The 23,176-nt window shown below is 38.4% G+C and overlaps 1 protein-coding gene across 4 annotated transcripts; it reads left to right on the forward strand.

The window, feature by feature from the left end:
• Positions 1-275: 275 nt before the first annotated feature.
• Positions 276-20,625, forward strand: LOC308703881 (uncharacterized protein). 4 transcript variants are annotated; one of them, XM_081387885.1, is made up of 7 exons: positions 276-681; positions 15,269-15,352; positions 15,559-15,650; positions 16,565-16,921; positions 17,954-18,298; positions 18,607-18,781; positions 19,093-20,625. In XM_081387885.1, the coding sequence occupies exons 1-7, from the start codon at positions 443-445 to the stop codon at positions 19,349-19,351; spliced, it is 1,551 nt and encodes a 516-aa protein (XP_081244011.1). In that variant the 5' UTR covers positions 276-442; the 3' UTR covers positions 19,352-20,625. The 4 variants fall into 4 exon arrangements, with proteins under 4 accessions (XP_081244011.1, XP_081244012.1, XP_081244013.1 ...); XM_081387886.1 differs by lacking the exon at positions 276-681 and adding an exon at positions 10,553-10,797; XM_081387887.1 differs by lacking the exon at positions 276-681 and adding an exon at positions 14,205-14,511.
• The last annotated feature ends 2,551 nt before the right edge of the window (positions 20,626-23,176 follow it).

The raw sequence follows: 23,176 nt of genomic DNA on the forward strand, positions 1-23,176 counted from the left end.
ATGAATTTCTGTGCAAAACAGCTTTTACTACAAACACTCCCACACAAGAACATTGTTATCACACAAGAACATTTTGATAGAAAACAAAAAATATTTAAAGTTTTAAATACATAGGCTACTGTAGATAAAATTAGAATAAATAAAATGGAAATGTCTACATACAGTCCACTATTACTACTATTACTACTGCAAACTTTGCAAATAGGACAACAGCCCCTTTCTATCATCATGCTGTTATGCAGTAGCGCCCCTCCCCCTATAACTGTTCTGTCTCGCGGAGGAGCTAATTTGTGTGCATCTGTGTGAAACACGCATAGGAAAAAAAGTACGACAGAAAGAACGGCTCCCCTCCAACCGCGACTCGGCTCCCATCGTTCATGTTTATGAGCCGTTCAAAAGAATCGGTTCGTTCGCGAACGTCACAACTCTAGTTTGCGGCATAATGGAAGAGAAAATGCAGCAAAAACTACCAATGCCAGCTTTGCTGGTAACTGCTCGCCCTGATAAAAAGCCTAAAAAAAGAAAATCGGAGGCAGAAAAGGCTGCAACGAAACAGGCACTGGATAAAGCCAGAGGACAAACTCGCGTCAACATTGGTGCAGCATTTGAACGGTGGAGACAACTGAGGGAGCTGAAGGGCCTGAAAAGCGATGCCGAGGTTGCGGTCTTTCTGCTGGACAGGTAATTATTTGTTTTGCTTCGGGGGGATTTGTTTTTTCCATGATATATGTTACGTTAGGCAACGTAGCTAGTATTAGCCCAATGCTAACATTAGCTTCTCTGTCGAGGTAAGCCAGTTGCGTTACAGGTCGTAGGTACTTACTGCTTATCTGACTTTTAAGACATGACATTTTGAACATATTGCACAGCCATAGTCGCAAGTGTCTGCATGAATGAGATATGAAGTAGTTTGGTTGATGCCCATAATGTAAGGATGGCTGACGCGAAACAGTCGTTCCGAAGCTTTGCGAGATCCCGAAGCGCAGATGTTTCGAAACACTGATCCGAAGCGTGATTCAAAACACATATGTCACGTGACTATGGCCAAACGAAGCCTCGAAGTGTTTCACTAAGTGTTTCATCAGGTGTGGCCCGCCGAATCAGCGTTTGATTGACACGGTCGGGAACAGACCACACAGTCGCACATCTGTATAAAAGTGAAATCAACGCATCTTGACCTCGTGGGTTTTTGTGAGAGGAGTTTGATTTTGAGATAGCGGATTTTTGGTGATATAGTGACATAGTGCGATTTGATTAGTTATAGGCTATTTAGGCTTGCATTTAAATTTAACATGAATTTAAATGAAACTGGAAAGAGATAGCAGTAATCTTTCCTCATTTGTATGTCCTAGCTAAAAAAAAATATCTCCGCCGTCGGCGTCAATGGCCTCGTGGTCAGTGCGCCGACATGTAGCCATAGACTGTAAAAAATATGGACAAAGCGTCTGTGACGTCACCCATAGACTTTCTGAAGAACGGGTTTGAAGCCGTTTATGGGGGGTATGGGCGGCGCCATCTTGGGAAATGCTAACCCCGCCCACCTTCTAACGCAGCGCACGTCACTCAGCTCACTCTGCTACTCCGGTTATATTTCTGGCAATGAACTATTTTTTTACAGTCTATGGCAACGAAATATGTTATAAAACACCATACTAACTCTTTTCGTTTTCATTTAAAGAAATCTTAAACATTATAGCCACACAAATGTGGTTCAGGCAACGCATATTGATTATATTCAACTGCACATAACGTTTGCCTATTTATGAAAAACAAAACAAAATATAACACAAATCTGCCTCTTTTCATTTTAAATATAATATAAAAATATTAAACATTTTATGGTCCAGGCAATATGTGCATTTGTACTAAACAACAGATTTTGCAGTAAACAACATTACATATCATCTTCGTTGTATTAAAATGACAAAACTCAACCCAGTCTCTTTTTGTTAAATTTCAGTTTTATCAATGTTAGCCATTATAAAAGTATAAGTAAAAGGTATAAGAAGCTATACAAATAAAGCAAACAATTCAATCAAACATACAAAGTCAGCGCGAGTTTAACCATACATTGGTAAAGTTAAATAGCTTATAAAGTTATGAAACTTCCCCTCAGCCAAAACGATTGCCCAGGGAAAAAAATATAGATTCACGAGACCAAAAATCGCCCATTAGATATACACAAGACGAATTATATCTCATGTTTAACCACTACAGAGACGCCAGAGTACGCGGCATTGGCGGCAAACCTCAGAACGTCAAGCCGATGAAAGACCGTTCCAGGCGGGGTACATCGCGCCGAGCACCCGGTCATCGCTGGATCAACTGGATAAAATTTTCATAAATCTTTAAATAAACCACAGATTTGAGCTTTAAACAACTACATTCTCGCCTGAAAAACTCTTAAAACTACATTTCATGATACAGAAACAGTAGTATTATATGTCAACTGTGTTAAAAAATGGCGCTTCTTATGTTGTCATTCTCCGTGGCGCTGCCTTTCAGCTGTCAATCAAGCTGTCAATCAAAGTTAACCACGCCCTTATTGTCATATATTTTATATCTAAATACGATCTAAACTAACGAGTTAGAAAAAAAATCACTACCCTCGCCGTTGTCAGGCACTCGGAACCTATCGAAAAATACAATAAAAGTCCATGGGACCAACCTGTAAAAACATGAATTTATGCTCTGAAAACGGACATTTTTACATGGGGGCCCTTTTGGGACCTTCCCCTAGCGGATTTTCGATGTATTGCAGTTTTTCGCACTTCCGGGTAGGCTTCATTTTTCAGATCAGAATGTTGCCGCTTGCATGTAGCGCCTTTGCACTCGGGCGTCCCGAGTTCGAGTCCCGGCTCGTGGACCTTTCCCGCCTCGTTTTTTTTGTCATCTCTCTACTGTCCTGTCACAATAAAAGGAAAATCACCAAAACAATATATATATATCTTTGCATGCCAGTAACAAGTGTCCTTTGTGAGAGGATTTTTTCAAAGGCTGGAGAAATTATCTGTAAAAAAAGAAGTAGTCTAAGTCCTTCCACAGCAGAGAAATGAATATTTTTGAATAAAAATCTCTAAAAAAGTGAGACATTGTGGCTTGATTTCTTTTATTAATATTCATTTTGCAAGACCAAAATGCACAGTGAGGAGCCTATAGGTTACAATCTTCACATATTAGAAAATTATAATAGTAAAAAAAACACATTTTTTTAATGGCTCGTCAAGGTTGATTCAGATCAACACCTGCAAGTGACCACTAGGTGTCACCGTTGAGACGGGTGTCGGATTGATTCGAAGCCTCGAAACAATATGGCACATTTGGTTCAACTGTTTCAATTGCTTCACGAGGCCTCGATCTGGCCATCACTACCATAATGTGCTGAAATACTCTGCTTTCCTGTGACCTGCAGCTGACTCCGACTGTGGATGCGCGTTCATGTTTGTGGGCGCGTAGCTTTGGACGGAGTACTGACGGGAGGGGGTGGAGCTTAGAAGAGGTGCCGCTTTCAATTCTTGCTAGCTCTCCAACAGGCTTGTTCGACTTCATGCAGCTCTTAAATTAATTAATTTAATTAATCAATCAACGATACTATTGATCAGCATTACCAAACGTGGACGTTCCACTAGAAACAAACATTGATTTATTGTTTTAATTTATTACTGTGAAGCTGCTTTGATACAACCTATGTTGTGAAAAGCGCTATATAAATAAACTTGACTTGACTTGACTCTGCGCAGACCGATCGGCGGCTGACTTAAAGCAGTGCATGCCGGTTAGAAATTTTGTCCGACTTGATACAGCCAGAGAATGTCTAATAGAGAGCCTAAGTCCCTCCCCTTCCGGTCGACCACCATGGGACCTTATTTCGGAAAAATATTGTATGGTAGTCAATGGCGAGAGACAACAAATATTTTGATCTCGTTTGAATTGTGCCCTGATTTACACATATGATGTTTGTCAATTTCAAATATACATTTTAAAGTCAAGAAAGTCGCAGCTTGATGTAAAACTGCTGAGGTATAAGACTGTGAAAATACGTAATTAGAAAGACTACAAACCCAGAAGGCGCACATGCGACGTCATACCTTTTCTCTCAATGAATGAAGCAAACTTTAATGAAGCTAACGTCTGTCATTTTTTCTATAGTCTTACATTATAATCGTAACGTTACGCCGTCATGCCTGAGTGTTTTGAGCCAGAATACAAACATACGAGCAACAGATCTTGTGACGTACATAGTGCGAGACGAGAGATGTAGTTCATTGAGCGATTTTCACATAAAACTAAACGTTACTCTTCTGTTTTATGACAAACTGCGACTTTCTTGACTTTCATAATTACCTTTTAAATTGACAAACAGCATATGTGTAGTTCAGGGCACAGTTCAGATGGAATAAAAAGATAAGTTATCTCTCGCCATTGACTTCCATACATATTTTTTCCAAAGTAAGGTCCCATGAGCCGGAAGCGGAGGGGCGGGACTTAGGCTCTCTATCCACCTTATTTTCGAACGCGGAAGTAAACATGGGTCCAATATCCGGTTTTTGTGCGGCACTTCCGTTTCCTCGCTTCCCTGGGCTAAATAACATATCGATCGCGAAGGATTATGCAGAGTTGATAGAAAAATGTTACACATGCCGTAGCAGATGAATACTACAAAGAACTAAAGCCCCGCCTCACTCAGTTAGGGTACCGGACCTGGTTGAAAACACTCATGCATCTAGCTGGCAGAGTGCAAAAACTTCACCGGCGCCTTCAGCCCCGCCCTAAACATAGTCGAGCCAACGCTGGACTAATATGGAGGTATTTTGTCATGTCAAATGTATTAATAATGCCATAAGAATGCAACCAAAGCATAGGATGGATAGCAATAAGTAGATGGCTATAAATAGTTGTAAATCATACAAAATAAATGCCATGATCATGCCATTATGCCATGATCACTAGATTTTATACAGGGGTTACTATAATGATTTTGTTTCTCCTTGGAGTTTTTATCATGGTTTTTATTGAGACTTCATAGCCCAGCCACTTTTCTGGTATCGGGTGGTCTTCTATAGGTGCTCACGAAATGAAAAGAACAAACATACGGTCGTTTCGATGGTTTCTTCAAATGTAAAGCTTTTAACCACAGGCGAAGGGATTCCTCAGGCCGGCGACACACTGCGTGTCCGTTTTTATTTCGGCTCCCATGTTAACAGGTTAGAACGTGCACACTGCCTGCGTGACATGCGCGTCTCACAGGCGCGGAAAACGCGTGCATGCTATAAATAGAATCGACGCCTATTTTTCACGCGACACGCAAGCGTTTTGGAAGCGTTTCCAGACAAAATAGAATAGGAAAAGATCTTTGTATTTAATTTTACATGAATACATATTAATAAATTACATTTTGATGTTTGAAATTTTAGGTTTTGACAAATGCAGATATAAATGCAATGAAAAAAAAATCGATTTTCTAATATTGCACCTGTCAATACAGAACGAAATATTCTGTAGCCTGTTTTGCCGTCAATACTGCCGACGTTGTCTTTGCTGCTATATATATGTTTAACATTAAAGGCCTTCCACAACTCTCTCCCCATTATGTCGAATATAATCACCAATGAATGAGGCTTATCATATGTCACCTAGCAGTGCCGCGTCAGACACGTTTCTGGTGTGCAAAGACATGTAAAACGCCACGCAACAGAAACGCCACGCAGCCAGTGTGTCTCTGGTCGTAGGGCGCCTGATTAAAATGTAAATGATTTCGATGATTAAAACACTCCTGCTCCAAGTAAACCTTTCTTTTGTATCAGTTTATGACAACCTCTAACTGCACAAACAATCCCGGTCTTCCCCGAAGCCATGACGATGAGTTAGTTGTTAGGAACACTTGTTTAATTAACCGATATGGTGAAAAGTGATCAGCGCGCCATGTGACCGGAAGTGCCTGACCGGAAGTCTCGCACAAAATACCGTCAACTGGCTGCGTCCGTATTTCCGTTAAAAAGAAGGTGAATAGGAAGAGAATTGGCACTCTCTGCTTATTTCCGGTTTCTGGATTGGTTGCAGTAACACGTCTCTGTCCATGCGGGGGCGCTCGCGAGCGAGTGCAGAATGAATGGAGGTCTATGGCGAAAACCCCTCAAAATCCACTTTTCTCAGGATATAATTTTTTGTCTAGTAATTTGAATGTTGTATTCGAAAGGAGATGCAAAGAAATTACACATTGCTGGGTGTTAGATTTTTTAGAGTCACTTATTTGGTTTAAATAGTCTTTTAAAATGTCAATGACGTCAGAATGCTGACGTCATTAGCATAATGCTAGCGTGTTATGGGCAACAACAACTCAACCTGTAAGAAATTGAAAAGAAATAAGTACTCGTTCATTCAACTTTCGACCTATAACTCATATTGAACTTGCAAAATCTACAATAAAATCTGAGATTTCTCAAAGGCAATCAGGTGAAAGAGACACATTTAGCCGTCTAGCCCCATTGACTCCCATTCAGTCTGCACTCGCCCGCGAACACCTCCAGTGGAATTATAATGGAACTGCAACCAACCATCTATAGACCATTTCAACGGCCTTTCGTCTAAGGAAGTGACGTATTTGGCCCTAGGACGGTTCCGGTTAGTTGTCGAGCGCATTCAAAACAATGGCGGGATGCGCTTGATGTACAGTGGGATTACGATAATTTATATAATCCTGCTATTTAGAATATCTAAATTAAAATTAGGTCCTTGTTGCTCGTTAGTTGGGTACTCCTTGTGGCCCGAAACGAACTTTTTTTTTTTAAATTAAAATGTTCCTGAATTCCTGAAAAACGCGCCTGGATTGCATCAGTGAAGCGAGAAGGCTGAATACGCAACTAGCAATATACAGCACACATTTCGATTCTGGTAAGTAAAACTGTTCTCTTTACCTTTATTCTCTCTCTACTCTTTACGTTAACTGTTTATGTATGCTGCAGCATAATTTAAGATAGCTCTGTTCGTTATTGTTTAGCCTAACTTACATATAAACCTAGCATTTTGACGCGTGTAATTTAGTGAAAATAGGCTAAGCTTTTATTTCCGTCTTTTCCCCTAAATGTTTTGTGGGCTGTAATTAAGTAGGAGTTAACATTTGTTGGCTAGCTGTCTAGTTAGTTTACAACTGCAGTAAGTAACACATTACAGAATGTATACAAACAGTTACCTGAATGGTGTGCTGCAGTAGTTTACAAAAGGTAACGGTAAACATTTTTCATCACTTAAGCTTGGCTAATGTTAATTCCAACATTTACTATAGTACACAATAGTAGCATTAGTTCTTAAATATTGTGCATTAACCAGATTAAGTTAATAATTGTTTTTCTGCTTTTGTCTTCAATAGGAAAGCCATCATTTGTAATTCAAGACGTCCAAGACTACTACAGGGAGACAGGAACGACAGCCAAACCACATGTGACCATACAGTGTGTGCAAAATTATTAGGCACCTTGATTTTCTGATCATATTTTGTTTTTCAGTCACATTTTTACCAATTCAAAACCACATTAAGCTTAATAACTACTATTCATTTTGTATTTAATATATTTAAGGGATATATAATGAAATCCTCATTGGGTCAGCAGGGTCAGACAAAATCAGGTGGAGAAGAAAAGACACATGTTAACTGCAAAATAATTAAGTGGGAAACCATCAGGAACCCTTTAGTCTCCAGCGCCACCATTTTTTTCAGAACTGCAACTTACCTGGAGTCTCCAGAAGAGCAAGATATCAGATTCAGGATCTCAGAGACTTGGGTTCACAAGCTACATGAAGCTCACAAATACATGAAGATGATGTTTTTATAGGCTTTATGGACAGACAGATTGGGACTGACTCTTGAAGGACCAGCATCACATCCTCTTGTTCCACTGTTTGAAGAATTCATCTTCATCAGTAAGTTTTGGGAGTTATTTTTTAAAAATGAACTCCTAAAACTTAATGCCAGATTCTGGAAGATTAATGTATTTTACTACACTTCAGCTTGTGATTCTTAAGTGTGGGGCATTTTTTAGTATTCTTTACCTCTCTTTTTTTTTTTTGGCTTATTTTAACTATTATGCACATCTGAATATAAGGTTTTTTTTTTCATTTCCAGCCTTGATGAACAATTCTATATCACTTATAAATTATTAAATACAAAATGAATTGTAGTTAAGATCAATGTGGTTTGGAATTGGTAAAAATGTGTCTGGAAAAATCAGAAAATCAACGTGCAAAATCAATAATTCTGCACACATATGAACCCCCAGATGTGTTCGAGACCTTGAGGATTGATATTGACCCGCTTTTTTCAGGGACTCATAACTCCATTTCTGTTGTCAAAAAAAGTCTGTGAAATGTGTTTTATGTTGTCTCAGTTGGTGAAGCAGATTGTTCATACAAGTATTTATTTACACATTAAGAAATTTGCTGGAAATAAAAGCTGTTAAAAGTGAGAGGATGTTTCTTTTGTTTATGTATTTTTAAATATATACAGTAGTCAACATTTGAAGTGGATAAAAACCTTTCATCAAAGTTAACATTCATTTTAAACAATACCCATTCTTGTCTTAGGACAACTTTTGATTAACTTTTTTGATCCACTTTAAATGTTGACTACATAAATACACACACAGCTAACAAATCTGTATGTGACTATACTAAATAGTATACCATATACCATAAAATAACATTTTCCCTTCAAGGAGGACCTAAAAAGTGTAATATTCTGTATGTTTTATTCTTAATTTTACAATTATTAATATTCATCTATACATTTCTCTTAAATGACTAATACAGGTTTATGCATTAGAAAAAAAAAAGACAGCCAGCATTACATTGCTTTCACCTTCTGTTTATTTGTGACCACATGAGGGGCTCAGATAGGACATTTAAATCCTCTCGCACGCATTTGGAAACGAATGAAATGAGTACTGGCGTAACTTAAAGCAATTTTTACCTAAGTCCGTTTACTAGCGTACATTTAGCGTTGTAATTTACATGCATGTTCTCTAAAGCTGCTCTGAAACGATATGTATTTTGAATAGCGCTGTACAAATTAATATGAATATTTGCATAGATACCGGTATGTCAGCAAATGCAAGTGAAATGCCCACTCGTAACCTCCTCAGACAAACCATGATAAGTACGTTTTCGACGCTGTTTGACTTGCTTCATCTTCACCAAACACAAGACAGATGTCATCAACATTTTAAGAACGAATGTTCCCAACCTTTCTGTAAGTCCAGATTCCAGACTGCGATAGACTTTTATCGCATCTCTCGTGTACACGCAAGCAGCCGCAACACCCAATCGGACTAACGTTACTCAGGCAAACGTTGTTCTGTGTAAAAAGTATACTTATCAAAGTCCTATTTAAAGGGTCCGGTAATTCCAATCATCGTTTATTTTCAGTTTTTGGAAATACTTTAACTGTTGCCTTTTCGCTAGACGTAAAAGTTACGCGCTTGTTTTCACAGACCTGAGATTTAAAAACGCCGCCACCGGAAATGCTTCAGGGCCACACTTGACGGATTTACAAACGGTTTGGTTTCTTACAAACGTCATTACCGTGGCTATAATTCTTTCATATGGAAGTCCATTTGTATAATTTTTCATATGTATGCAGTTTCATAGCTACATCTCTGACGTTTATAACAAACCAAACCGTTTGAAAATCGGTAGAAAATTGAGCAAGTTATGGTTATTTAAAAGTACATGCACCATGTTACGAGTGAGCGAGCACCCTGTCGTAAGATGGCCGCCGTGTGCGGACGTCGACCTCCATTGGCCAGCAGCGCAGACGAGACATCTAGCCTTTATATGATATCTATGCTCAAGAGCGGCTGCACGAGGGCTGATGACGACACAGCTGTTCCACGATTGGCCGGATTCACCGCATGACAACGATCACGTGTGTTTCGTGTTTATTCGAACACCTTTAGTTTCTCTAAAGCTCTCAAATCAGTTTATTTTAACAGTAAACACTCTTTTCATGTCGTTGTCATGTTATATTTAATTGTCATGTTTATCAAATAAAACTGATTAAAAAACGTAGACTCCACTTCATTGATAGTAGCTTATATTGAACTTTATTCTTGTTCAAACAGACGCTGTATGAAGCAGTAGCCTACATAAAGTGTTGAATGAAAATGTATCTGAAACATCTGTGTATTATTAGGCAAATATTGCATTTATTTCACTTCAGCTGTGGTAAAGTATGCAAACACCACGTGAGCGGTCACTACGGGAACCAGAAAGTGTCCGACTTCACGTCTCCATTTGCAGCTCCTCCCTGTCTGCACGCGGCTACTCTCGCCGATCGGTTACATCCAGCCACAGCCGATGTCGAACACACCTATTACCTACTATAGCTTTAAGACCAATCAGGGATGACTTCCCTAATGAATATTCATGAGTCTTCCCCTACCAACCTGGGGAAAAAAATATCGCCAGCGGGCCGCCGCCCTTCAGCGTCAGGAAGTATCGCGTGATATCAGGTCTCGCGATGTAACAAACTGCTTTACGGCACTGCAGACGTACACGCCCCCATCCAGAAAAAGGTAACGTTAGATATTGAGTTCTTCACAGTTTCGTCATGGCTGAACCGGTAAAAAAGAAGAAGAAAGTTAGGAAACCTTTGTTGGAGGACCAAAGAAAGAGGAAACGGCAGACTGACCGAGCAAGGAGTCAGACTCGAGTAAATATCGGACTGGCTTTTTCAGAATGGCGAGAACTGAGAGAGCTAGAAGCGTGCAAATCCGACGCTGACCTGGCCTTCTTGCTGTTGCACTTGTAAGTATCTTTGGAATAAACTGTGTTTAATATTTGTATTTCTTGTAATTGTGACCTCAGGATGTTTGCTATTGTCTGTAAAGGTTGTATTATGATCGCTGTCTGTTACAGGCTTACTAGTTCGCTAGATACTGTAACTTAGATGTTAGCATTGTCATTAGCAAACACGTTTGTTTTCTGTAGTTGTTTGGCCGTTCCTCTGTCGGTTTTATTTGTGTAACTTAGTTCGCCAATAAATCGAGATCAAATTCTTCAAATCATGCTTTCATTTAGCTTGTCGTCTGCCTCAGAATTAGTAAATACTGCATGTTACCGTGCTGACTTGACATATAATGCAGAAACCGGCACGAGAGTTGCTAGCTAGCCTGAGTAGCCTATTCTGAGTATCATACATGCCTCACATGGCTCAGTGCGCTCGCCGGCTTCTCTGAAAACAAATGCACGTGGCCAGAGGGAGAAGATGGGAGGGGGAGATCAGTTTACGACAGTTTTCTCAAATATCTATTCCAAAACTGTAGGGGGAGCTCTAAAAAGAAACATGCGACAAAACAGCGAAGAAATTGCCAAAACTAAACTGCCAGTAATGTTAGCCACTGGGAGAACAGAGATGGTTGTCCCTACTGTTTTACAGTAATATAGAGTAAAATATGACATTTTTTTCCAAAATTATGTTTTAATAGTATTTTTTTCGTGCCGTGACCGTGGGAGCGGGAGCATGTGTGACATAAACCTAACTAAACCATCTCATTCTATGAGGAGCAGCCTAGCCTAAGAAGCCTCAGAAAGACTGGTCTAGGATGTAGCCTTTCATTTGAGAAGCACCCAGTAGCTGCATCCCAATTAAAGGTGCAGTGTGTAAAATTTATGAGGATCTATTGTCAGAAATGCATTATACATAACTATGTTTTGAGTGGTGTATAAATACCTTACAAAATGAACCATTATGTTTTTATTACTTTAGAATGAGCCATTTCTACATACATACACTTTTTTCTTTTCAAGAACTTTATTGAACAATATAAACAAACATAATGGCCTGGCTTGGTGACCAGGGGCCTGTTTCAGAAAGGAGCTTCAACCAACTCTGAGTTAAAACTTGAACTCTGAATTGACTTACCCTGAGATGGGAAACTCTGAGTTTTCGTTTACAGAACAGCTGAAATGAGTTGGTTCAATCAACTCTGAGTGACTGACTCTGAGTTAAGCGCGTGCACCACAACTAGGGCTGAAACGATTAGTCGACATTGTCGACAACGTCGACAATAAAAAATTGTCGACAAATATCTTTGTTGTCGAGTAGTCGTTTGATCCCACGTGACCTAATGTAAGGGCCTGCAATATCGGGATTTGACCGCTACGGCGCTGTAGCGCTAGAGTGTAATGCAGCCGTTACAAATGCTATTGCGGTAGAAGAAAACACAGCGCGAATTATGACGGAGTACAAACGAATCCGAACTAGCAAGGTGTGTAAAGTTTCACAAAACTATCGTATGCAATACATGCAAGGCGTAACTTGCTTTTCACGGGAGCACAACATGCATGTTAAAGCACTTAAAGAGGAAACACACCGGCACAAGACGAGCCAGTGAGAGGTGAATGTTCTCCAGCTGAAGCTAAATAACTAGCAGTAAATCTCTTTTTAGAGAATGCAATACTACTAATAGCAATAATATTAACAATAATAATATAATTACAGTAATGTGATGATTTATTTTTGCATAGAATAAAGCTTGATCGAGCTTAGGAGTCAGGGCTGTTTTTATTATTGTAGCTCTATTAGGTAACGTTATTACAGTATTATCCCTTGCCTGTATTTTGTTACATATTCATGAAGACTTACAAAAGGAGATGTTATGAAGAATATCATGTCAGTTATTTTTTTATACTGTAAATTAAAAGGTGAATGAGAATGTCTCTGTCAGCTCAGCTCAATTGTCATATCAATAAAAAAAAAAATTCTTATAATAATTGTTTGCAGTTTAAGTGTGTCTGTAATGCAGCTGATAATTTTTTTTGTTTATTTTTTTCTATTTAAAGTGAACAGAATATTTAACCAATGTTGCTTAGAGAGCATTTGTGTGTGATTTGAGTTGGACAGAAATCTGAAAACTTAAATAGAATGACCTGTTTAGTTGCTCAAAGTTCATTAAAACAACCATTTCAAAAGCTGAAGTGATTTTTTTATATATATATTATAGTTAGAATATGTATAACTCAGTGTTTTAGCTAATTGAAAAGGCTGAATAATCGTTCCAAAAGTACTGATTAGTCGGCGAAATAATCGATGAATAGTCGATTAATCGTTCTAATAATCGTTAGATTAGTCGATTATCAAAATAATCGTTTGTTGCAGCCCTAACCACAACTATAAAAAGCCATTATCAATGGAGCGCAGATATTATGAGTCACCATGGCAACAGCGCCAGACAAAAAGAGGTCTGCATATTTCTCACCAGCAGAACTGGATGTGCTTCTGCAAGCATATGGAGAGTACGAACACATATTATTATTATTATTATTATTTAAATATCGGCTGCAGCAGTGAAGGACAGAGAGTTAACTAGGGAGAAAATAGTTGCTTGAGTCAATGCGCAAGTTTACATTATAATTACTGTTATACAGTGTTGGGTGTAATTAATTACCAAGTAATCTAAATACTGTAATTTAATTAAAGGGATTACTCTCAATTCTTCTGTAATTTAAAGTAAAATCTGATGTAATTACATTAGAGTCTGCATGAACCACTGAGCCACTGCCGCCCCAAATGCCACAATCAAGACCTCGAAGCAGATATGAGGGAGAAACACCCAGAAACACCTCATATGTGCCGCTTTCAAGTATAATTGTCTTTCCTTGCCATTAATGATTGGATAACACGCATACGTCTCCTTTGATTAATAATAATGGCCAGTGCAGTGGCTGGGATACATATGTCCTCTGCACAAAAGTTTTTTGACGATATTTAGAAAAAATCGCAAAAGTTTTGCGCAAATCTGTAATGGAAATACGCCTATTGTTCACCGCATCACCAGTCTGAACTAACCATAACTGCGGGTGGGAAAGAAAACGCACGAGATGAGACCTCTACAATTATTAAGACCATGTTTAGAGCACAGTTATATAAATAACCAAATCAAAAATTATTTTCATAAATGTCTGTTACAGTAGACAGAGCTTATGTTTAGGCATAAAGTAGTCCAATAAACTAATATAATGTTTTGATTTTTATTTATTAGATAGGCTATGTGTTTTGTGTATATATATATATATATATGTATATATATATAGGCCTATTATATGATTTTTAAATTTGAAAGTAAAGTAAATTACAATATTTATTTAAAGGTATAGTGGAGGATTTTCTTTTTCCGGGTGGATCATCAAGACTATTGGTCCTCCTAGTTGTCAATCATTCTGGTGATATCTTTACGTAAGGCCGTAGTACGTGCTCTATCCCTAGGTAGTTTTCTGCGCATGCGCACTTTCAGTTTCAGCCAATCATTGTAGCTCGCCGTTCTAACCGGGTTTTTTCAAAATGTCTGAGGGTCGCAAGAGAAAAAGTGTCTACGAATTGTATGACAAGAAGAGAAAGGCCTCTGAAAAAAGAAACAAGACCAGAGTGTTTTTGGGAGAATGTTTCACACGCTGGCGTGCGCTAAAAGCACAGGTTGGGCTTCCCACTGATGCCTCAGTCGCGAAGTTTCTACTCGACAGGTAAAGTTTGGCATGCTATTTGGAGAAATCCATTTAAAATCACTGCTAGTAAACGTTAATGTAAGCTATGATTAGCGATGCTAGCCCTGGCACAAGTCACGCACCGCGCAGACACGGTTGTTGCCTTTCTTTGACGTTGCTGGCCATTCCAAATGAGCGGTTATTGTCAGCGAAGTCCACTTCAACTGATGTACCGTGTTCAGGGAGTAGGGAGCAGTGAATACTGCGTAGGGACCCTCTCGTATGAAACGCGCCTTGTGTTTACATGCCTCTGCGCGCACCCTGCTCGCGCGGACAACACACGTCACCGGCGCGATTCAAAGAGGCTGTGCAGACTATAGGAAATGCTTAGCTTACTGTAATGGTCACTGAACGACAATGGCATATAAACAGCAGCCACCTTTTGTAGTTCCTCAACCAACAACACTTGGCACAGGAAACAAAGGTAGGAAAAGAAAAACCGTATTAGAAGTTGCTATGACAAAAAAACGTCTGGAACATGCAAGAGCTCAAACTAGAGTAAACATCGGTGTTGCTTTTCCACGCTGGAGACAACTGCGCGACTCAAAGGGTCTGAAAACCGACGCTATGGTTGCTGTTTTTCTTTTGGAGTGGTAATATATGGTTTGACTTGTTTTTGGTGGAGTTCGAGCTATTTAGCTTACGCGTTTATTACCTTAACGAATTAGCTCAACGCTAACAGCAGCTACAGTGTACAATTTACTTTTTTTTTTTTTTTTTTTTTATGTTTTCAAAGTTACGAGAACAATGCACCATCCACACCTTCGGTGCATGGATTCACAAGACCACCTGCAGCCGTTTCGATTATTGTGTCCGACCGGTGAGTGAAATTTTCGTTTTAATTTTTATATTATGAAAATTGCCTTCCTATGTATGCGATTTTTGTCTTCATTACATGCTAATTTGACCATGTTTTCATTGTGTTTTTTGCTCTGGCTGTGCGCGTTAATGTTTTTCAAAAAATGTATTGTGGATATATGTAACTATTAGCAGTTTCTTTAGAGAGCATGTGATCTTTTGTTCTAGCAAAGGACAGGAGATGAAGTCTGACGGTTTTGGTCCTTGGAGCTCAGTTTCACTTAAACTTCAGCAAGTACAAGAAGATGGTGATGGAAATGGCAAGTACATATTTTTCTGTGTGGCTGAATATGCATTTCTGTTACAAGCACCTGCTATTGAGCAAAATGCTGATCCAGAAGACACTGGCCACGTGCACACTTTAGGTAAATTCACCTTTTACTGCTTAATCTTGTTCTTTACACACACAGAATTCAGTAATTAACTCTCAAAAAATTAATGTGGTGACAACCGCATTTACAAAAATTCTGTGCAGTGTGTATGCAACCAAACTGAACAACTAGTTAAATATGTTATTAACAAACACGTATCAGAGACTTGTCTCTCTGCTGAATGTTAAGTGCAAGATACCACAGGGAAATAGGTATGAGCCTTGACTCATGTGTTACCAGATCTTAGCGAACAAGAACTAGCCCATAATAAATCAAAATAAATCCAAATACTTCATATTGAAAACAAGATAAAAATATCGCAACTCACCCATGCCCCCTTTAATACAAGATTGTTTTATGAGCCAAACCCAAACAAGTGGCACAATATAACAAGTGAACATGGCATCACTTCAAGAGTGCGCTTTGCAAATCGGCCTTCCAAGCATAAACTAAACACGATTCTGTTAATGGTGGTTTGGTTAAAATTGTAGAATGTGGTGAATCTTTGTTTGCTGCAATATTACTTTGATCTAAAATAACATACCAACTACAAGCCACCAGAACACTGCTATAGTTACCGCAGTGTCAATCATCATTATTTCTGGATTGAGTCATGTTCCGTACACACAGAGAATAATAATTTAGGGGACTCACTCCCATATTTAAATGAGGTTGACACTCCTTAAACTTAACAGTGCATATGGGCCACTAAATAGCTGGGATGATAAGTTTTATACAGTATATGAATGATTTATCAATGAACTTTAATAAAAATCTTAACACATCTCTCTTTCCACTCCCAGATTCGTCCTCTTTTAGTGTGGACATCATACAAGTGAAGCAGGAAGTCCCGGTACAGGTGAAGCAGGAAGTCCCGGTACAGGTGAAGCAGGAAGTCCCGGTACAGGTGAAGCAGGAAGTCCCGGTACAGGTGAAGCAGGAAGTCCCGGTACAGGTGAAGCAGGAAGTCCCGGTACAGGAAGTCCCGGTACAGGTGAAGCAGGAAGTCCCAGTACAGGTGAAGCAGGAAGACCCAGACGAGTCAGAGTTTTGGTGCATGCTACAAGATCCAGAGATGTCTGGGGGTATAGATGCTAGTCACCCAGTTCAACTTACTTTCAACAAATTAAAAGAAGAAACTGATCATTACTGTGGAAATGGCAAGTAATCTGTAATATTTTCATATGAATTGAATGTTCTTATGCTGTTATGAAAGACTTATTGGATAATTTTATGACATTTAGGGTGTGTTCACACATGTAGTTTGGTTCTCTTGGTTCGGTTTGTCTGGACAAAAAATAAAATAAAAATGTAGTCCTGGTCCGCTTAGCGTTCACATTGGCATTTTAACACCGAACCTAAAGGCATAGGAATATGTTGATTGGTCAGCTTTTATAATGTTTAATTCGCGATGGAACATTATCAAACATCCAAAACTATGCTGTGTGCTGGGCTATATGCGCTCGCTGTATGTGCGTAGCCTGCATATTATGGTATTTTGACCAGCTGAAAACTTGTGAATCGGGTATTCGTGTTTAGACGTAGGTCGGATGTCCAGAAATCGGATATGTATCTTGATTTAAAACCACATTTGGAAGTGGCTCAGATCGAATGCGAATAAATACAATCTCATAGATATTTTTGTGTTTACACGTGTTTAACAAATTCTGATCTATGTCAGATGTGGGTAAAAAAAAATTTTTATGCCATTGTAAACGCAGCCTTAAATTTGTTTTTGGACCTTTGGTTTTGTTTTCAAAGCGTCATACTGCAAATGTTTTAAAGAACGAGGGAGTCTATTTTTGCTGAAGGCTAGAAAAGAATTGAGATATACATTCTCTCTGCTTACAGTGCGTCAGTCACACTTGTCCAGAAAGTAAGAATACAGACAAACCCACAGTTTTATCTAAACATACGGTATAAATAGCGGTTCACTTTTAGTGTGATTGTGTTCATATCAGCAGACTCAAGTACAGTCCACATCCGAGTTCGAATAGCAGTGTTCACATCATCCAAATGAAGTTGAACCAAACTCTGACATCAATCGAACCATGGTGCACACCAAAAGTGCTAGTGTAAAAAGCATCCTTAGGCATCACAACATTATAATGTACATATTAAAAATGTATATGTGTGTATATATTAAAAATGTATTGGTACCAATTGTTCTACTGTGAAATTGTTACCTTCAGAGCATCCTGTACAATCTCTCAAAAGTGAAGATTTGAAGACTGAAGAGGCCATTGAGGAACAGAGCATGGACAGGAGGGATCACATAAAAGTCTTTTCTAATAGCATCTCAAACCAGACCAGCCACATGCAGGCAAATCAAGTGTCTTCCACCACCACCACTCAACTTGTCAACACAGTTTCTGAACTGGCCATGAAGGGTCAATGTGAAAACTGTCTAATTCTTGCCAAAGTCAGAGAAGAACTCCAAATACAGATTGCAGCTCTTCAAAACCGAATTCGAGCCATTATGTGTACAAAGGTCTCCCAGCACTCAGTCTGCTCTCCACATTCTGATCTCGATTATGGTAAGAACAACTTTATATATGCAAGCATTTTAATTATGATCTCATGATTACTGTTACTTGGGGACTACAGTCTTAATCTTTGAAGCGAGTGTGACTCATTTTTATTAATTAGTAATTTTAATTTAATATTGGTCGTTTTATCTTTTTTGGGCATACATCATTTTTATTTGTATTCTTAATCGGCTCGTTAATATTAGCCAGAATTTTTATTAGTATTAAAGCATAAGTATTTAATAAGTATTAAAACATTTTACATTGCTGTTATAGGGACTGTTAATGGACATTTTGTGTTTTTACCTTTTGTGCAGAGAAACTTCTCAACGGCTTCCACAAGAATTGCTTGGGTAAAAATCCACTATGCAAGGCAAACGAAAACACAACACAGAAGGTCAGTCATGTGAGAGATTTCATTCTCCACATGACAAAAGGATATCCTCCAATCAAAACACTACTCCTTTTGGACAACATGGAGCGTATTAATGAGTGAGTACTGAAATCATTTATAATTTGTTTAAAGATTAGCGTTTTATAGATTTATGATTGTGACTGAATGTTCATGTAAAAATCTAAACTCAGTGTCCAAGAACAGGAAACTGTCATTGGGCTGCTAGACCACCCTGTTTATATTTAAAATGAACACACAATTTACATGAACCTTTAACTTGCCATCTTATCATGTTATCTTAATAGTATCATCTCTAATATTCATATTTATAAGAACAGTAAAAGGTAAAAAAAAAAAAAAAAATGAAATGGCCATTTAAAGTGTTGATCTTGTTGAATCTTATTTTAAGGTGGGTGGTGACCCTTCAGAACGGTAACATGAATGTCAGACACTACTTACTGGATGTATTGGCCTTCCTGAAGTTTTTAAACCGAACAAGTCGTCCAATCGCTCACCTCACACGACATTCAAGGAATCGCATTTCGAGACAACTGAGACAAAAGCTAAAAAGCATTAACAGATTCATAAAATCCCACAAACGGGCTCTCAAGGACTCTGGAAACAATCCTCCTACACCGAAGTGGCATGTAAACAAGAGCACTTCTTGAGTGCAGGGCATGTGATGCTGACAGTACATGTCCAGTGTAACACAAAGATGTTGATAAAATGTTTTAATTTTATATACACACTACTGTACATTTGATTTAAAAGTTCTTGCATTCAATTGCTTGTTAGTCTAGATTTTTTTATTTTTTGGAAGAGACATCACAATTTAACATATACATTAAATCAATTAAACTTTGCACATGTGTTCTCAGCCTTGCACATTGTTTTTTTTTATTGATGTACAGTACTGTGCAAAAGTCTTAAGGCACATAAAAATACAATGTTTGTATTACACATTGACACAAGAACCTATTCTAGAATACAGATATGGTAACTAGAATATTCAGATGCATTTGTATTAAGATATTTTTTTAAGCCTCAATTTTGTAGTGAAACCAATTTAGAGGGGCTGTGGAAGGCTGAAATCAATGACAGATTTTCAGGTGCTATTAGCTAAATCTGACCACAAGGAGGTGCAAGATCTCTACAAAACCTCACAGTATTATCTGCAGTGTCCATACAAGTCAAGTCCCATATAAAAGATTCTGGAACTGATTTCCTTTAAAGCTGAAACCTTTACGTTTTCAAATGTTAAGAAATGTATAACAAAGTTTGTCATGAAATTCTTAGTAATTAAATATGATCATATTAACCATGTGACTTCGTTTGCACAAAAGGTGCTTGCTTCCACTAAATCCTCAGGGTGGAAAGTCAAGTAGGATACCTTCTCACTACTCAAATACCTTCTACATTTTCACTAGTAGTCACTATATGTATCTTATGTGTGGAGTTCCAGGCATAGGAAAGGAGAGATTAGCTGAGGATGGCGAGAGGTGCAGACATGGCATTTTTACAGTTTTGCTTGCTGGTCAGAATCAGTGTGTGACTGTGAACAGTGGCTCTGATGTTCATTTATGTAACCTCCGGCCTCCAAAGCACGCAAACCAGGGTCTCGCCTGATCTTGGCGGCTGACATGGATGTGTGAAGACAGGGATTGAGGCAGGAGAAGGTGCTTTATGGCAGCAGAGCCCTCGGTCTACAAAGAGACACTTGTATTGCTGGCCATCTTCTGTTTGCTGGCAGTGTTCGAAAGGTTTTCAGTCACACATCTGCAAGGTTTGCAACATGCTGACATAAACGTTCTGGTGTACGTGTGCGAACATAAGTTACGGTAAAAAAGGCGGCGATCAGCACCCTTTAGCAAGTCATTGTGGGGATTTCTTTCTTGCTCCAAGGGTCTTTGTAAATGGTTTCAAATAAACATTACAAAAACTGATTTTTTTGTTGTTATTTGTCATGAGCAACCAACACAGTCTCATAGCAATTTGTTTTACATTTGTCAAATTGGTATGGATTCTATGAATATGATCCAAAAGGTTTGACAACCAGAAAGTGTCTATACTTCCATGCATCACAGAAGTAAATAAATACGATATACGTTGTGTTTTTAGCGTGACGGTGTAAGTACATTAATTATATATATTGTTTTATAATTAAACACTTTACGAACATTTTTCTTTTTTGTTAAATGTTTAACTAAAATTTTTGTGCTTAGCGATTAGAGAAGTGATACACTACAGTACGATCAACTTGGGTGTTCAAGTCATTTCAACTTAAATTACATTAAACTGACAGTTGAATTTTGTATAACTTATAAACATGTTAAATTGCTTAACTTGTTTTGCTGAGTTAAAGCAATGTAAAACCATGTCATAACTTATTGATCATAATTTTTAAAGTGGGGCTTTTAAAAACTGAATCAACTGAACAATTTGCTTTTCAATTTTTTTTTTTTTTTTTTTTTTGCAAAGGTCTGTAAAATTCCGCACTCTGGGGACATCTGCTGGTTAAACTAAACTCAGAGATTGCATCAAAAATACAACTTTACAACTTTTATTAATTTAGAAAACTTACTACTTTACATTTTATACTGCTTCATTCATGGGTTCACTTAAGATCAGGTCCAGAACAAAGCCTTGTTTCCTGAAATCACATGACTTGGTCAGTTTGAATTGAGCACTCATTGAAAAGATTTGCAAAGTTTGTAGGCTTCTTAACGCTGTGTTGTGAACACAGTCATATCACTATTTGTGCTACTTCCCCCCACTTATTTTGATATTTTGCAATCTAATTTAATGACAGTCATACATTTTCTACACGTTGGGGTGATTTGTATATTCTTTCACTGCTCATAAAGGGAGAAAAACGGGCAAGGAAGAGCGATAGGCATACAAAGGAAAAGAGAGAGAAAAAACAGATGGGAATTTTGAATTTGGGTCTGTGTATGTGTGTCTTAGAGAAAGGGAGCCTCTTATTCTCTCTCAGCAGGAGCTTGGCCTAAACTTCGGCCTAGTCTCGTCTGCCCAGCAGGAGACTTTCCTGAGCTGACTGCCCAAGGGAGGGGCACCTGCCCCTGCCACAAACACTGCAGCACAGGGAGGGGAGTGTGAGGATGGAAAGACACTCAGGATTCCAGGAACAGGAACATGTGTTGGATTTATGAAGCACACAGGTAACACAAAACGATGCAGTGGAAAAAAAGTGAACTATTTCCCCCCATACATACCTCTGAGGTCGGTCTTCAGGAGCTTTCTGCTGCCTCCTTCAAAATGAGAGCTTTCTCTCTGACGGTCGCAGTGGTTATTGTTGGAAACCTCAACCATACCAGCTCTTGGTGACTACCAATATAAACTGACAGCTTATGGATTTGCTTCCCTCCCTCATGGCAATATTTTCCACTGTTTGGGTTCGTTGGATACAAGCATATGTTTGAAGTTTATCACATGCTCAATCATTCAGACCCTCTTGAGAGAGAACAACGGAGAGGGTCTGAGTTCAAGACCCCAAAGTCTTGTTATTAAACTATCAGGCTAAGAACGTCCCCCGAAAGACTTCTTAATGCTAAATACTATTCAATTAATCTGAATCAGCATGAGAAGCATCTATTGAATTAAAAGAAATAATTCACCCAAATCAACATTTTTTGTACTTTACTCACTTTTACTGAGTCATTTTGGCACAATATTATCATCTTTCTTTTGTGAAATGCAAAAAGTTGTTTGGCAATAAAAAAATTCTTGCAAATAAAGATTGATTTATACTGCCAAGCTCCAGAAAAGCAATATATATCACAGAAGTTGTCCATTTGATTAATGTGCTATATTCTAAGCCATACGATAACTTTGTGTGAAGAACAATCGCAAATTTAAGCCATTTACCACTGATTATATTTATGCATTTGGCAGATGCTTTTTATCCCAAGAGACTTAAATTGCATTGAAGGTACACATTTTATCAGTTCTTGCTTTTCCTGGGCATCAAACCCATTACCTTAGTGTTGCTAGCTCCATTGTCTACTGTTTGAGCTACAGAAAGACACTCATAAGCTCCCTCTCCATCAAATCTCATGATTCAGCATATTTAAAAAAAGCAAATGAGATATTAAAGCTATGATTTTGAGGAAGACTAGCAGTGAACAGTGAAGCAAAAATACTATTTTTTTTTTCCCCATACAATAGAAGTCAATGGGGCCCATTAACTGTTTGGTTACCAACATTCTTCAAAATATCATCTTTTTTTGTCCAGCAGAAGGAAGAAAATCATAACGGTTTGGAACAACTTGAGGGTGAGTAAATGGTGAACTATCATTTAATATAAAATAACTGACACATTAAATACATTACAATACATTTTCCACAGGATTTACCCAAGTGAAAAGTGGATCATTGGGACAAACTGAAGCTGTTGTGGCAACTGTATTCTCATGCAATAGGACCTCATTTATGACTTTTCAACTGTCTGATCACACCGTGAGGTAGGAACATAC

This window comes from Scardinius erythrophthalmus (genome assembly GCF_964197995.2).
Source record: "Scardinius erythrophthalmus genome assembly, chromosome: 16".
NCBI lineage: Eukaryota > Metazoa > Chordata > Actinopteri > Cypriniformes > Leuciscidae > Scardinius > Scardinius erythrophthalmus.